The sequence below is a fragment of the Trachemys scripta genome, chromosome 5 (genome assembly GCF_013100865.1).
Source record: "Trachemys scripta elegans isolate TJP31775 chromosome 5, CAS_Tse_1.0, whole genome shotgun sequence".
In the NCBI taxonomy this organism is placed as follows: Eukaryota; Metazoa; Chordata; order Testudines; family Emydidae; genus Trachemys; species Trachemys scripta.
This window is the reverse complement of record NC_048302.1, coordinates 138,785,946-138,802,147: the sequence shown is the minus strand read 5'-3', so window position 1 is coordinate 138,802,147 and position 16,202 is coordinate 138,785,946. Positions and strand designations below refer to the sequence as shown.

Genomic DNA, 16,202 nt, shown 5'->3' with positions numbered 1-16,202 from the left:
TGAGTTGGCAACACTAGGGCCTTTACAATCACAGCTCTGTCCTCAAGGGCAGAAAAGGTGGGGGAGTTGCGTTGTATGTAAGAGAGGAGTATGACTGCTCAGAGCTCCGGTATGATACTGCAGAAAAACCTGAGAGTCTCTGGATAAAGTTGAGAAGTGGGAGCAACAAGGGTGATGTTGTGGTTGGAGTCTGCTATAGACCACCAGACCAGGGGGATGAGGTGGACGAGGCTTTCTTCTGGCAACTAGCAGAAATTGCTAGATCACAGGCCCTGGTTCTCATGGGAGACTTTAATCACCCTGATATCTGCTGGGAGAGCAATACAGCGGTGCACAGGCAATCCAGGAAATTTTTGGAAAGCGTAGGGGACAATTTCCTGGTGCAAGTGCTGGAGGAACCAACTAGGGGCAAAGCTTTTCTTGACCTGCTGCTCACAAACAGGGAAGAACTAGTAGGGGAAGCAAAAGTGGATGGGAACCTGGGAGGCAGTGACCATGAGATGGTCGAGTTCAGGATCCTGACACAAGGAAGAAAGGAGAGCAGCAGAATATGGACCCTGGACTTCAGAAAAGCAGACTTTGACTCCCTCAGGGAACAGATGGGCAGGATCCCCTGGGAGAATAACATGAAGGGCAAAGGGGTCCAGGAGAGCTGGCTGTATTTTAAAGAATCCTTATTGAGGTTGCAGGAACAAACCATCCCGATGTGTAGAAAGAATAGTAAATATGGCAGGCGACCAGCTTGGCTAAACAGTGAAATCCTTGCTGATCTTAAATGCAAAAAAGAGGCTTATAAGAAGTGGAAGATTGGACAAATGACCAGGGAGGAGTATAAAAATATTGCTCAGGCGTGCAGGAGTGAAATCAGGAAGGCCAAATCACACTTGGAGTTGCAGTTAGCAAGAGATGTTAAGAGTAACAAGAAGGGTTTCTTCAGGTATGTTAGCAACAAGAAGAAAATCAAGGAAAGTGTGGGCCCCTTACTGAATGAGGGAGGCAACCTAGTGACCGAGGATGTGGAAAAAGCTAATGTACTCAATGATTTTTTTGCCTCTGTCTTCACGCACAAGGTCAGCTCCCAGATTGCTGCACTGGGCAGTACAGCATGGGGAGAAGGTGACCAGCCCTCTGTGGAGAAAGAAGTGGTTCGGGACTATTTAGAAAAACTGGACGTGCACAAGTCCATGGGGCCGGATGCGCTGCATCCGAGGGTGCTAAAGGAGTTGGCGGGTGAGATTGCAGAGCCATTAGCCATTATTTTTGAAAACTCATGGCGATCGGGGGAGGTCCCAGATGACTGGAAAAAGGCTAATGTAGTGCCCATCTTTAAAAAAGGGAAGAAGGAGGATCCGGGGAACTACAGGCCAGTCAGCCTCACCTCAGTCCCTGGAAAAATTATGGAGCAGGTCCTCAAGGAATCAATTATGAAACATTTAGAGGAGAGGAAAGTGATCAGGAACAGTCAGCATGGATTCACGAAGGGGAAGTCGTGCCTGACTAACCTAATTGCCTTCTATGATGAGATAACTGGCTCTGTGGATGAGGGGAAAGCAGTGGATGTGTTATTTCTTGACTTTAGCAAAGCTTTTGATACGGTCTCCCACAGTATTCTTGCCACCAAGTTAAAGAAGTATGGGCTGGATGAATGGACTGTAAGGTGGATAGAAAGCTGGCTAGATCGTCGGGCTCAACGGGTAGTGATCAATGGCTCCATGTCTAGTTGGCAGCCGGTTTCAAGNGCCTCCCTCCCCTGCCCGCCCCCTGATCCCGCCCCCAGCCCCCTGATCCCCCGTCCCATGCGCCCCCCAGCCTCCATCGCCTGCCCCCCTCGGCCCGATCCCGGCCTCACTCCCCGCCCCCCGCCTCGGGAGGAGCCCAGGCCCGTCCCGCCCGCCCCCGCGCGCCTCTCACCCCGGCAACTGCCCGGACGCCGCTGATCGTCGCCATCTTGCAATCCCACAAGCCCAAGCAGCCGCGGAAGTGACGACACCACGGCCCGAGCGCAGTGACGTCACTTCCGCTCGGCGCCTCCTCGGAGGCAGTAGCGCCGTGGGGGCGGGGCTACAAGGGGAGGGGGCGGGGCTCCCAGGCCGGGTCGCTGGCCACGTGCTTGTGGCTTGTCCCGCTCTGTGCCCCCCCCGGCCAGGCTGTGACCCCGCGGGGGGGGTCCCGGCCCGGGGGTGCCAGAGGGGCACTGACTGCGGGCGGGGCCCCCCAAGGGCAGGCGCTGAACGCCGCTGCCCCGGGCTGGTGGGGGAGGATCGTGGCAGGAACCCCCGTCCCTGGGGCAGCTGGGGGGGGGGGGGGCCCGGGGGGGGGGGGCGGGCCCCCCCCCCCCCCACCCCCATCGGCTCATGCCAGGCTCCAGGAGGAGGAGGAGGAGGAGGAGGAGAAGGAAGGGCACCTAGCCACGCTGACCTGCCTGGCCCCAATGGCAGGAACCAGGAAGGACCATGTCCCCTCCCCCCTGCCAGCTCTTAGCTGTGTGAACACACCAGGTCTGCAGGGGGGGAGGGTAGCACTGCCCCCCAGCACCACCCCCCCTGCCCCTGGAGGAGACACCCCCCAGAGCCTAGCTGCAGCTCACCCTGCCCAGCTCCTGGGGTGGCTGTGAGCATGGCAGGAAGAGGCATCCTGCCCACCTGGAAAGGTGGCAGCTGAGGGACACACGCCCTACAAAGTCCCAGCTTCGCCCCCCAGGGCAGCAGCAGTCAGACACAGCGTGTGGTGGGGTCTCAGCCATTTATTTATCCTAGTGAAGGTTACAGCGTGACAGGCCATCTCCCCTTCCCCCACGTAAATCCAGACACCAGAGGCCCTAGCACTACAGCACATTCACTAAGCTTCAGAGTTTACTGCCCCCTCTACCTCCCCAGCTCCGCTGGGCACCACAACCCTCCCCCTTGCTCACCTGGCTGAGCCACTCTCCCCCCACGGTCAGGACGGGGGAAGCTAGGCCTGCTGGAACTGTGGCTACGCTGGAGAGGAGGCCCCTCCTGCCAGAGGCCCCATTGCTATCTGAACAGTGACTCCTTCACCAGGTTTTGTGCTGAGAGAGAAGCTGCTGCCGGGAGGATGGTGGTGCTGGCAGAGGGAGAGGCAGAACTGCTGGTGGTGGGGGGGGAGAGGCGCGGCTGGCTAGCTCAGGGGAGGAAGATGGTACATGCACCTGCACAGGGCAGGGATGGGGGTTAAGTAGGATAGGCTGTCACTCATGAGAGGGAGGCTAGCTGCAGAGTAACATGGCATGCGAGTTCTTCTCCCAGCTCCAGCCACGCACCCTGAACTCCAGAGGGCAGGAATCCACCGCACCCCAAGGACAGGGATCGCTGCCACGTTAGATTCCCCAATACCAGGCCCCAGGTCATGCTGGTGGGCCCCTGGGCTGGATCTGCATGTGTGAGAAGCTCCAGGCCTCCTGTCCTTGTAACATCAGCACCAAGACTGTGTCCCCTACCCCTCGGGAATATACAGAAGGCCGGCTCACAGCAGGCTTCTGCGAGGGGGCGGCCGCAGGGCGGGAGGGGTTATTTTTTCAGGATCTGAGCTTTGGCGCGATTGATCTTCTCCACGACGGAGGAGTCGGTGGCCGCGGTGCACTTGGACAGGACGAGGTTCATCTCGTTCTCATTCTTGTGCTCAATGGCGGCATCGGCAGCTTGGTCCAACTCTCTGTAGGTAAACGATGGGAGAGTCAGCGTCATGCACGGGCAGAGTCAGAAAGGCAGGTTCCGTCTGCTGTGGGACCACCCCCATCCCACCCTCCCACCCACCCTGCCTTAGCTGGAGATCTCACAGCCGGTTCAGGGATACCTGGCACCCACCGCCCCCATAGAGCCCATGCTGCCGCGGGTAAGTGCAACCCCCCCGACCCCCCCGCCAAGGTGCATGCTGCTGCAGGTAGGCAGCTGCCGCCAGGCAGCTGCCACCAAGGACACGGACACACCCATGCAGTACACACGGGAGGCTGGGCACTTGGAGAGGAAGCTCATTCCTTGCAGGCAGGCGCGTGCCCCACCTCCTGGCTGCGTGCAGACAGCATCAGGACTGTTCCTTGTGTGAAGGAAAATTTACAGAGGGCCTCAGGCTTTGGTCAAGCTAATAGGCCTGAAGTATTCGCTGAGCTTGCTTCTGTATGTAAGGGGCATGGAGAGGCAAAAGGGGGATGGAAAGTCCCCAAAACAGAACAATGGCCTTGTATGTACAGGGGGCATGAGGTGGCGAAGTGGAAAGTCCCTAAACGCAATTTGCCGTAGCCAAGCTTGTTTTTTTATAGCCACAGTGGAAGCATTAGAAAAGTCAAACCACAGAAGAGCTAGATAGGAACAACAACAACAGGAAAAGCCAAATAAGGAAGATGATTGTTTCTTTCTGCTTTTGACCTTTATTAAATTTTGCAATTGTATTCCAAAGAAGGTAATCAACATGAACTGTATGTACAAAAACAACAAGAAGTCTGGTGGCACCTTATGCCCAAATAAATGTGTTAGTCTTTAAGGTGCCACCAGACTTCTTGTTGTTTTTGTAGATACAGACTAACACGGCTACCCCGATACATGAACTGTATGTGTAATTTGTCTGTGGTTTTAAGCTTTAAAAGGCTTGTGTGTTTCTTGAATCGGGGGGCAGCTACTGAGAGCTGTTACCACCCTGCGCTTGTAATCAATAAAGGAGCCTCAGGCTGATCTGATCCAAACTCAAGGGGTGGTTGATTTTCCACAACACTGTAATGCACAGGACAGCACGGGGGAAGATGAGCAGATGTGCACCACGGCCCACTAGGGCGCAGAAGCAGAATCACTGAGCCATGGAGTTAATAACTCATGGAGTCTCCGTTCGCTCTGGGGGTAGGGCCCGGCAATAATTACGGCAGCCCAGGACCTGAGACACACTGATCACTCTCAGACCTCGGTGCCCCAGGTGCAGGAGAGGGTAGCCTCGCCTCCTCTGCAAGGGGTGGGTTTTTCCCTGCTCATAAAACCCTATCACCCCAGCTTAACTGCCCACCTGCTCCCCATCTCCCTGTGACACTCCTCCCACGCTGGGATGGGGGACCCTGACCCCCAACCCTCTCTCTGAACCACAAGATGAGGTGTTAGCCGCGGTACAGAGCCAGACGCCAGTGCATCGAAAGGGCTCGTGGCATTTGACAGAATGGGGCACAGACGGGGCCTAGACAAATTAGAGGACAGGACCAAAAGAAATCTGATGAGGTTCAACAAGGAGAAGTGCAGAGTCCTGCACTTAGGACGGAAGAATCCCATTCACTGTTACAAACTAGAGACCGAAAGGCTAGGCAGCAGTTCTGCAGAAAAGGACCTAGGGGTTACAGTGGACGAGAAGCTGGATATGAGTTGACGGTGTGCCCTTGTTGCCAAGGCTAACGGCATTTTGGGCTGTTCAAGTAGGGGCATTGCCAGCAGATCGAGGGACGTGATCATTCCCCTCTATTTGACATCGGTGAGGGCTCACACTACAAAAAGGATGTGGAAAAATTAGAAAGAGTCCAGCAGAGGGCAACAAAAATGATTAGGGGGCTGGAGTACATGACTTACGAGGAGAGTCTGAGGGACCTGGGATTATTTAGTCTGCAGAAGAGAAGAATGAGGGGGGATTTGATAGCAGCCTTCAACTACCTGAAGGGGGGTTCCAAAGAGGATGGAGCTCGGTTGTTCTCAGTGGTGGCAGATGACAGAACAAGGAGCAATGGTCTCAAGTTGCAGTGGGGGAGGTCTAGATTGGATATTGGGAAATGCTATTTCACTAGGAGGGTGGTGAAGCACTGGAATGGGTTACCTAGGAAGGTGGTGGAATCTCCATCCTTAGAGGTTTTTAAGGCCCAGCTTGACAAAGCCCTGGCTGGGATGATTTAGGTGGGGATTGGTCCTGCTTTGAACAGGCGGTTGGACTAGATGACCTCCTGAGGTATCTTCCAACCCTGATATTCTATGGTTCACACAGGAAACGCCCATGAATCCCAGGTCACATCTGCAATCCACCCTACACTCAGAACCCAGCCGACCCCCTCCCACCCCCATTTCCGCACTCAGACATGCTGCCTATGTAGGGTCTCCTGGGGAGCTGGAGCCGCCCCCCGTTAACTCTCCAGCAGACGTACTTCACCAGGATGTGGGCCTTGACCCTCTGCTCAGGGGTCACGCGGGCAGCGTACTTCTTGGCCTCGTGGCGGTTGTGATGTTTCATGCAGATTTCGACAAAGGGCTGGTGTGGAGAACAAGGGAGACGGGAATCGGTGCAGGCATTAGGCTCGGCTCGTGCGGCCGCTCTTCTGGCTCTCTGCCGCCAACCTCGTTCATCTCAATCCTCGCCCCCCCCCCCCTCCCTCCCGCTGCACCTGCCTCTGCCCTTGGCTTTGGGGGTGTTCTTTAGTGCCCCAGTGCCTGTGCCCGGAACCTCACACTCCGCCCCCTGGGCTGGTGGAATTCTACCGGGAGCTGGAGGAGAGGTGAGCTTCCAGGGTCCCATGCTGGGACGACCTGAGCCCCCATCAGGAATTTGCCAGTGCTGCATCTGAGCTGGCCAGAGGGGGCTGCATCCCTAGGCCTGCGTTCCCTGCCAGCCTGAGCTCAACACTCAGCTCCCCCTTTCCGGCCAGGTCAGACCAAAGGCCTGGCGCCCGGTCTGTGGGACCCATACTAAAGGCAGACAGCTGGGAGCGAGCCGGGGCAGGATGCTCCCAGCCAGGGGGTCTCTTATGGTGAAGAGAATCTCTTACCAGGTACCCAACGGGCGACTTCTTACTCTTGGAAAACTTCTCCATCTCCTCCCAGTCCTCCCGCTCGGCCAGGGCGCCGATCTTCAGCCACCAGAACCTGGGGAGCAGATACCTCGCGGCTCTTACTGGGGCCATCAAGTCAACTAGTTTAACCCCCCCCAACGCCCAGTCCCGGAGGACTGCTGGGTCCAATTCCCAAGGGGCCGGCAGTGCATCGATCACCAGCCCAGCCCCATATCCCCCCAAAGCAAAGCCCACCCTGCCTTGCCAGCAACGCTAGGCAGCTGCCGCACCCAACACGGACGTTCAGGAGTGAGGGGAGAAAGGCCCCAACAACAGAGGGTGACAATGGGACAGGCAGCCTAGGGCTCTGCGTGCATCCAGCCCGTCATCCCATCTAGGCGGCTCTGCACCCTATGCAAACGGATGCTTGTCATGTGACCAATAGGGTTTCATTGTTTCCCTGTACCCACCCCCTCTGTCTGTAGCCGCCTGTCATCTTCCACTTTGGTTGTAAGCCCCGAGGGGCTGTCTTTTTGTTCTCTGTTTGTGCAGTGCCTACAACTGGTCCTCTGGGCACTGTGGCAATACAGATAAATAATAATAGGTCCAATTGCCCAACAAAAAGTCCCCCCCACCCCCCCGCCTGCCACTGGTATTTACTCCCCAGGGCTGGCCAGGGCACCAAGGGCTGCAGGGGCCAGAGGACGAAGAAGTGCTGCTCCCCAAGCCAGGCGAGAGCAGCAGCGGGAGCTCATCACAGGTACATGTTCTCCCATGGCTGCTGTCCGCACCGCACGGATGGTGCTAACCATAGGCCATCAGTCTCCAGGGCTAACCACCCAGCCCCCTGCCCTAGCCCTGGTTCCTGCCCCAGCCTCTAACCAGGGGCCTCCGGATATGAGCTGCGTGTACTTGGAACGGCTCATCTGGGGCAGCGCTCGCCCCGCGCCCACCTCTTGTCGGGGATTCGGAAGTCGCGGTACAGCTGCTCCGCCCGCTTGTGGTTGCCGTCCAGGATGAGGCCGTAGACGGTGTCGTGCAGGGAATAATCTACATAGGGTTTGTCCAGCTCGTCCTGCAAGCGGCGCTGCATCCGCAGCAGTTTGATCTGATCCTCTGTGGCCTGTGAAGCAGACACCAGGGCTGGGCTCCTCAGAGGGGCTGGGCCTCTCCCCTGGGGCACCCATCTCCACGAGCAAGGCTGCCCCGCCCCGGACGTTCCCCCCCAGGGCATCCCCAGAGACACGAAGGGCTCCCAAGGGAAGGCTCGGGCTGTGCTTTACGCTGCCCTAATCCAGGGGCCCCTCAGCCCCATGGGCCATCAGGAGCAGAGCACGCTGCTTCCTCAGCCCCTGCTGCCGGGTCCCCACCTGGCAGTGCCGAGCACTGCTCCCAGCCGGGCCCTAGCCCCTAACTACGGCAGGAAGGCCCTCTGCAGCCAGGCCTGGCCGGAGGCAGCACCAGCTGGTCTCTGCCGGCTCACCCAGATGCCCCCACGCCCCCAGCCACGCTCACCTTGGCAGCAAACTCGTTCTTGGCTTTGTAGTACTCGTCCACTGCGTTCTGCAGCGCTGCTACACGCCCCTCGATCCGCTGGAAGGGACACAGCAACCGCCGGGCTAGTCACAGCCTCCCCGCCCCACACACTAGGTGGGCGGCCATGTGAGCCAGCCAGCGCTTCTGGGCGGAGGTGCCTGTGGGTCAGGACTTGTGACGAACAGACAAGAGAAGGTCCCAATTCTGCAGTACTCGCCCACCGCCCATGAGGGACGGGACGGGCAGCTGGCTCCCCAGGCACGGTTCCACCTAGCGATGGGTGGGAGCTGTAGCCTGGGCTCCGGGACCTGGCCTCCTCCCGCTGCTTCTTATTGTTCAGTATCCCTGGGCAGCGAATTCCCCTTCCAGCCCCCCAGCGGAGCCAGACAAATTCGAGAACTCCTGGGAGCCCAGACGCACACACAAGTGAAAGTCACCTCCAGTGGCTCCAGCCTCCTGGCAAACACCACCAGCTAGGAGGCTGAACAGACCTGGGGCGGGCAGTTTCACCCACCCCACATGCATCATGGAGACTTCACCGCGCTCAAAGCATCAGGCAGAGATCGCCGCAGAGGCACGGAGCAGCCTGACAGAATCCCAGTCCCGAGGGATTCGCCCACCCAGCCCAGTTCCCTCCCCGAGTTCCCCTGTCGTTGCCCAGCCTGCACCCTGGGGAGAGGGGCCAGGCTGCTCTCGGGCACCCCTCCCCAGCACACTAGGGCCTTCCCAGGGAACGGGAGAGGAGGGACCCGCTCCCTGCGCAGGGAACCCACAGGCCGACACTCGGGCTCTGTGCCAGGCAGGGCACACCCTTGCCCAGCTGTGCCTGCCCCGAAGGGCTGGGGCCAGCCCAGGCTGAGCCTGTCCAGCCTCGGGGGAAGGACACCTCCACATCGCACATCAGGAACCACCCAACTCCCGGCCCGGCGCCCCAAGGCTAGGGGATTAAGGAGAAAGCACTTTCCAATCTTCCCATGATCCTTCTGTTTCCTCACGAGAGCAGCCTTCTCCCCCCTCCCCCCGGACCCCTACCGCAGGGAGGCCAGCGCCCCCTCAGCGCCGGGCCCCGAGTCCCCCCCGCCCTGCAGGGAGGCCAGCGGCACGGAGGCGTCTCCCATCTCAGCACATCTTTATCCCTCTGCACCAGTTCGTCCGCCCCTCCGCAGAGTCTGGATCCTCCAGCAAACGCCAGCAGAGGGTCTGGCAGCCCCCTCCTCCACCCCGCAAGGCCCCGCCAGCTCCGAGAAGACCCACCTTCTCACTGGAGTAGCTGGAGTGGACGTGGAAGTTCCCGAGCTCCTGGTGATCGTCGTCCTGGTTGTACAGGTCCTTGAGCGTCTCCAGCTCCTGGTGCTTGCAGAACTGGGACATGATACACAAGGTTACAGCCGACACCCCTGCCCCCACGAGAGTCAACAGGCTCGTTACGGAGACACGGTCACAGGAAGCCCACTCGCTCAGCCCCCGGGCCAAGCACGGCACCGGGCACCTCTCACACCACCAGCGGGGGGCCCAGCCCAGTCAGTGCCCTGGCAGCTTACCACACCCATGAGCCCCCCCACTTACGGGCACAGAGGGGGCGGCCGGCCTCTCACCTGGCGGTAGAGACTCAGAGCCACCGGCTGCTTCTGCAGCGTCATGAAGAAAGTGCCACGATTCAGTTCGTTCTTCAGGTGCAACACGACGGTGTAAACTGGGGCAGAGACAGCGCGTTAGAGGGGCTACAGTGCAGAGACACCTCCCCGCCCCCGCCCCCAGGGCAGCTGAGCAACATACAGCAATCAGGGGAGGTCCAGCCAGCCAGCTCTCAGTGGGGCCCAGAATGTGGGGTGCAAAGGCTTGGGGGGAGGGGAGGGCTTGCTGAGCTCGGGGGGGGGAGGGGGGAGAGTAGCTTCCCCACCACCCAGGGGCTGGGAGGCACCATCACTTGCAGCTCAGAGCTCAACCTGGCCCTGAGCTAGTCTGGGGGGAGCCGCCCCCCGCCAGTGCATGCCAGAGGGGTTCCTCGGGGCAGGTCGGGGGGGGGGGCGCTCCTCTGGCCCATTCGGTTCTTGGCCACAGGGGACTCCGATCCTGCTGGTTTGGGGTGCACATGGGCCCGAGACCCAATCTCATTCTCCAGAGACCGCTGGAGCCAGCCCCGCATGGCTCAGACACCCGAGACCTGGGCCTGTTGGGAGCCAGGGCCTGGAGTGGAAAGGCTCCAGCGTATTCTGGCCGCTGGAGCCCCTGGGAGCCCTTCCCCGCACAGCTGTACCTAGGTCTGTGTCTCCGCTCTCAATGGCTTTGTTCAGGGCCAGTTGGCTCTTTTTCATCTTCAGCAGCAGCGGGACCTGCTCCCCGGACCTGGGTTCGTACTCCAGCACCTGCCCCCAAGAGAGAAGCCCCTTCAGTGCACAAGCCTCTGGGGTCAGCACCAAGCCAGACCCAGGCCCCACGTGCTAGGTAGGGGTGCTGGGCCGGCGGGCTCCATTTCTTCAGCAGGGCCGTTCCCTGGGCAAGAGGACACTGCTGGGAGAGGTACCCGCATGCTGCTCTAGCACCGTGAGCAGAGTTAAACAGGGGCACACTGGGCCAGGTGGTATCACCGGCCACCCTGCCAAATGCCATGTGTTTGGGAGCCCTGCCAGCCCCTCCCCGCGCCACACACACACACCTTAATGGCCAGCTCTGTCCGGCCACAGTCGTATGCCCGGGCAGCGATCTCCGAGTACGAGATGCCAGGGGTGTCGCCCAGCTTCTGATTGATGGCGTGTGCAACCTCCTCATCTGACTTGTCCTTCTGCTGCACCTGGAGGGGCGGGAGGGGAGGTCTGGGCCCAGCTCTTGGCACCCAGAGGGAGCGCTCCAAGACCTGTCCCCGCTCTGGCTTCCCGGCCTACCTTGTAGCAGGCCCAGTGAGCCAGAATCCTGCTGACGCCCTGGAACTCCGACAGGCGCAGGTACTCGCAGATTTTGATGGCGAGGGGGTACAGCCGCCGCAGAACTAACCTGAGACACGGGCAAAGGGAATGTCAAACGCCCCCGGACGAGAACACCAGCAGCTCTGCAAGCACAGCTGGGAACCCAGCCAGCTCCCAGAGCCCTCAGAGCTCCCCAGAGCAGCCCTTCCCCGCCACACCCCACCCACCTCTGCTAGGCACTGCCCTAGACATCGGCCAAGGCAGCATGTAAACGGCCATGATGGGGGTGACACTAGTTCCCATTTCCCTGCAGGGGACGGGGAGAAATATTTAGGGCCGTGCCCCTGTAAGAGGGCCCAGCCGTAACGCTCGGGGTGAAAGGTGCCCGGCAGCTGGCCTGGTGAGGCGGGTAAGCGAGCGATCGCTGCCAGGGAGAGGGGAAGCAGCCCACGGGAGCGAACGGGATGGGGATAAACGCAGCGAGGGAGCCCAGGAAACGGGGGTTGAATGCCAACAGTAACTTGGGGCAGCCTGTGGGTTTTAATTGTATTTATTTTTAAGCAGCTGTTAGTGATGCGCAGGGCCCCACCCCCACACACCCACTGGAGAGCAGCTGGGGGTCGCACAGCCGGCCCTGCAGGGACCAGCCAGGGACATCTCCTGTCCATTCAGCCCGTGGTACCCAGCAGGGAGTGAGAAAGAGGGGCTTCCACCTGCACGTGCCCGGCCCAGAGCCAGGCCGGCCGGGCGCTCAGTTGTCTCCACCCAGTGACTGTTCGATGGCCTCTGGGGAACAAGGCCGGTTCCTTCCCAGTGGGCAAGTGAGCGTAGCAGGATGCCATGACGCCTGGGGCCCTAGTTCCCAGCTACAGCAGGGACAGGGCCGGAACGAGCCAGGGCGACTGAAGCTAGTTCCAGCCCTAGGAGGGGGCTGCCTGCCGCGCCCCACACTGGCAGAGGCTGGTGCGTGTCGTGGAGGTTTGTCGAGAGACCCCTGGCTGCCGCAGACAGCCACGCTCCCCACACTTCTACGAGGACAGATGGGGACAGGGAGGGGGCTGAGTAACCAGGCAGGGACAGGCCGAGCTGAATGTCAGAGCAGGGGCTTCTGATGCAGTAACACAAGTGACTGTGGCCCAGGCCAGAGGGGATGCAATGGTCCCACGCGCAGCCAGGAGGGGGCAGTTACCTGTCCAGCAGGACTTCAATGGTGAGCTGTTTGTATCTACAGCACCTGTTAAGGAGCAGCTGGGTGAAGGAACAGCGGGGGCTGGGCTGTGCCGGCGAGTTCCAGCTCCCACCACGAGGGACAATCATAGAAGATCAGGGTTGGAAGGGACCTCAGGAGGTATCTAGTCCAACCCCCTGCTCAACCCTGGGTTTAGCAGGCCAATGCTCAAACCACTAAGCTATCCAATCCCACGGCCTGAACAGTCACGGCACCTCCCCCCCCGGCTTGCACGTTCTTCTCACAGTGCAAAGCCAGAAGTGGCCCCCCGACCCCCCGTCCGACCCCCCGCCCCACCCAGGCCCCCCCCCCCCCCCCCCCCCCCCCCCAGACAGCTGGGACTAGACCAAGATCTCACCACCCGCAGGAGACTGGAGAGAGACCAGGAGGGACCGGGGGACACCAATGCCCGAAGCCGAGTAGGTGAGACATGCCCAGACGCTCCTGGCAAGCGACCCGTGCCCCTGCTGCAGAGCAAGGCAAGACCCCCCCAATGTCTCTGCCAACCTGAGCTCCCCGACCCGCCTCTGGATCAGTTAGACTCTGAGCACATGAGCAAGAACCAGCCAGCCACGCACCCACGGTTCCTTATCTAACAGAGGCTCCTCACCCCGTTTCACACAGGGAACAGGTGACTTGCCCAGGCTCACATGAAACCCAGGAGTCCTGATTCCCAGGGCCAAACTCATCTGTGGTGTAACTGCTGATTTCAGTGGAGTTACACTGGGGTGGGGCCTTTGGACCCTTGTCCCTGCACGCGCTACACACACCACTCCCTCCCGCAGCGGATCCAGCCTGATCGATCTGCAGCACCACCCCTCGGCCGGCAGAGGATACTGGGCGAAGGTCAGGGGGATGCCGATCTGATAGTCCCGGATGGCATTCAGCACACGCAGGTCCCGGCACGTCCGCACAAAGCTCTCCGGGGGGAACTTGTCGAGGAAGCACTTTCCGAACGAGGCGGCCTGCGGACAGAGATGTGCCGGCGCTCAGGGAACGGGCGCTGAGACACCCCCCACCCCAAATCCTCCCCCACTTACCCGGAGCAGAGACTTCTGGGTTTCCGGCTCGTGCTCGTAGCCAGCCGCCTCGATGCACTGCCGCACCGCCTCAGCGAGCAGATTCTGGTCCTTGATCTCCCGCAGGTACTCGTCCGCCTTCTGGCTCTGTTTCTGGGAGGGGACGAGAGAACCCTTCGGGTCAGGCCAGGGACGTCCTGAGCTGAAGGACCCATCTCTGCTACAGCAACCTTCACCCGGTGGGGAGAGGAGCCACGATCAGCACAGGCAGACAGCGCGGCTCCTGTCCCTGGCATGGCCTCTACCTCCAGGCTCTTTGCAGAGCAGGGTGTTAGAGCCAGAGCGACCACTGACAGGGGGACGCGCCCCGCCCGGGGCTCAAAGCGCCCTTCGCTAAGGCGGGAATGCAGGGGCCTCCTGTTCCCTCCCGGGCTCAGCAACATGCAGCAAAGCCAGGCCATGCTCTAGGGGTCAGGCACTGGGTGCAGGGCAGAGGTAGCCCCTTTTCTCTGGGATCTCTCAGGGCCGAGGGGGCAGACACAGGGATTCTCCGCTGGGGACGCTGCCTGGCTGGGAAGAGCTGGGCATGGGGACCTGGGAGCCCCGGTGCTTCCCACATCCCCGGCATGGTGGGGACAGGCTGGGAATCCACCTGCCCGTGCAGCTCAAGGAGCCTTAGTTTAAAAAGAAAAGGGGGAGGGGGCTGGGTTTTCAGCACCCCCAGAGCCACGTTGAACAGAGGCTGTTCCAACGTGCTCCCCAGCCTCCCTCACGCTGCCATCACCAGGCCATCTCGGCACCACCTACTCTAGAGCAAGGGCTGGGCCCCTCTGCCCCGCACTGGTTAAGAAGTGGCTCAGGCACGTCACCGGGCATTGCTGGGGGGCAGAGAGCGAGATTTGTGCCAATAGCCTGCTCCAAAATCCCACCCTCAGGGCACAAAGTTGGCTCCCCCGGGTTCTGAATTCCACACTCAGAGGCCTTCCATCGAGAACACCCACCCCCACCCTGAACGCAAACCGCCTCGGTGTCTCCACGGATGGGGCCGCAGGGACTGCAGAGCGAGCCCGGCCCCAGCACCTCGGAGCAGGGCAGGAGCGGACAGGAGCGAAGGTAGATTAAGGAGCACGAGACGTGCTGCTCTGTCTCTGCGCAGCCCCGTCACAGAGGTCAGCTGTAGGCCCCTTGGCTTAATAGCTAAGAAAAGGCCAAACCCCTTAGCGAGCTTTCCGCATCGTTTGCGAGAAGGGGTGTAACTGCTCGGGAGAGTGGAAAGTTTAGTTGCTCAGTATCATGTCCTGTTTAATCACAACCCCCAATGCACTGACCCCATTAGCACGGGACTTCCGGACAGTGCAACATGCTTGGGAATTTGTAACATGTAACAGACAAAGGGGAACATGTTCCACTGCCATGTGTGTACGAAAGGCAGCAATGGCGATTGGTAAAAGAACGCATTGCTGAGTTACCGGGATCAGCCAGCCATCGGCACAAGGACTGGGGACTGTATTTCCACTCTTAGCTTGCGCTCTTAAGTAACAAAGGCAACTTTATTAATAAAGGCAATCAAGCTTGACTGCTCCTGTCTTGCTATTTTATTGTTACCGGCTAAGACCAAACCACTAATGATCTATAGATTTATCCGTACCTGAGAGATCCCTAAGAGAAGGGACCACCTTGTCTGGAGCCAGACTCCCCTCTGGCTTGGTCATTGGTCCCTGCAAGCTACTGGGCTATGGAGGGGCTGGGATAACTCTGAATGCGGTTTCCGTGGGACCCATGGGCTGCTGTGACCCTCCCTGGCCCCTCCGTTGGATCACTGACTGTCCCTTTGCCCCTGCTGATTTCCAAGGGGAAGGCGGGGACAGGGCTGGGAGATGGCAGGATGCCATCGCAGAAGTGTCCCTTACCTCATACTCTCTCTGTGCTTCCAGCAGGAGAGCCCCAGGCGCCATGGAAGCGATTTTAAAGATCTCCTCGCTGGCCTCTGAAACAAGGACAAAACACCCTCAGACGCTGCCCCAGACCGGGGGCCGAGCCACCTGCCATTGGGTGAGCCCACCCCCACATGCATCTTCCACAGACCTTTCCACACACACGCAGATTTAAAGAGGAACGTGGGTACCAACAGCCACACGTCACAGATAGGGAAACTGAGGCACAGTCCGGGGAAGTGACTTGCCCAAGGCCACCCCGCAAGTCCAGGGCAGAGCTGGGACCCAGACCCTGGTGTGCCGACTTCCAGCCCAGGCTCTTCTCCACTAGAACTGCCTCTCTCCCAGCTGTGTTCCGCAGGCCGGCGATCGTTGGGAAGGGGGAGCCCCGTGGGCGCTCTGCGGAGACACAGAGCTCCCCTAATCCCCCAGCACAGGGACGGGAGGAGGGGGCCTGGCTTCTGGCCTTGGCTTCACACCACCAGGGAGGAAACAAGGGCTCTCCTGGGGGGCACTGCAGGTCAGCATGACCTGTCTGACAGGAGACATTTCCCCGCGTGGCCAAGCCACCAGGACACACCCGGCCACGGCTGGGCCAGGCAGGGCTTCAGCCGCAACTTCTGCTGCGCCGGAGCCAGCGGCATCAGCAGCAGAGGGAGGAGGGGTCAAGCTTAGAAGAGCCGGGGTGCTGCGGGTCAGGACAGTGGGGCATGGGCAGGGAGGGGGCACCAGGCCTGGAATAGTGTGTGTGGGGGGGTGAGTTGGGACTGAGGGGCATGGGCAGGGCTGGGTGGGGAAGGGGCACCAGGCCTGGAATAGCGGGGTGGGGTTGGGACTGAGGGG

General features: G+C 60.1%; 1 protein-coding gene across 1 annotated transcript in view; it reads right to left on the bottom strand.

The window, feature by feature from the left end:
* Positions 1-3,121: 3,121 nt before the first annotated feature.
* The window catches only part of VPS16 (VPS16 core subunit of CORVET and HOPS complexes), a gene marked incomplete at its 5' end in the record, with an annotated part of 28,148 nt that continues 15,067 nt past the window's right edge, over positions 3,122-16,202 (bottom strand). The window contains 14 exon segments of the mRNA XM_034772346.1: positions 3,122-3,672; positions 6,119-6,222; positions 6,737-6,833; positions 7,693-7,862; positions 8,255-8,332; positions 9,530-9,637; positions 9,871-9,968; positions 10,533-10,641; positions 10,932-11,066; positions 11,158-11,266; positions 12,368-12,403; positions 13,244-13,371; positions 13,447-13,578; positions 15,336-15,412. Of these exon segments, the coding sequence (XP_034628237.1) occupies positions 3,528-3,672; positions 6,119-6,222; positions 6,737-6,833; positions 7,693-7,862; positions 8,255-8,332; positions 9,530-9,637; positions 9,871-9,968; positions 10,533-10,641; positions 10,932-11,066; positions 11,158-11,266; positions 12,368-12,403; positions 13,244-13,371; positions 13,447-13,578; positions 15,336-15,412 (1,526 nt within the window).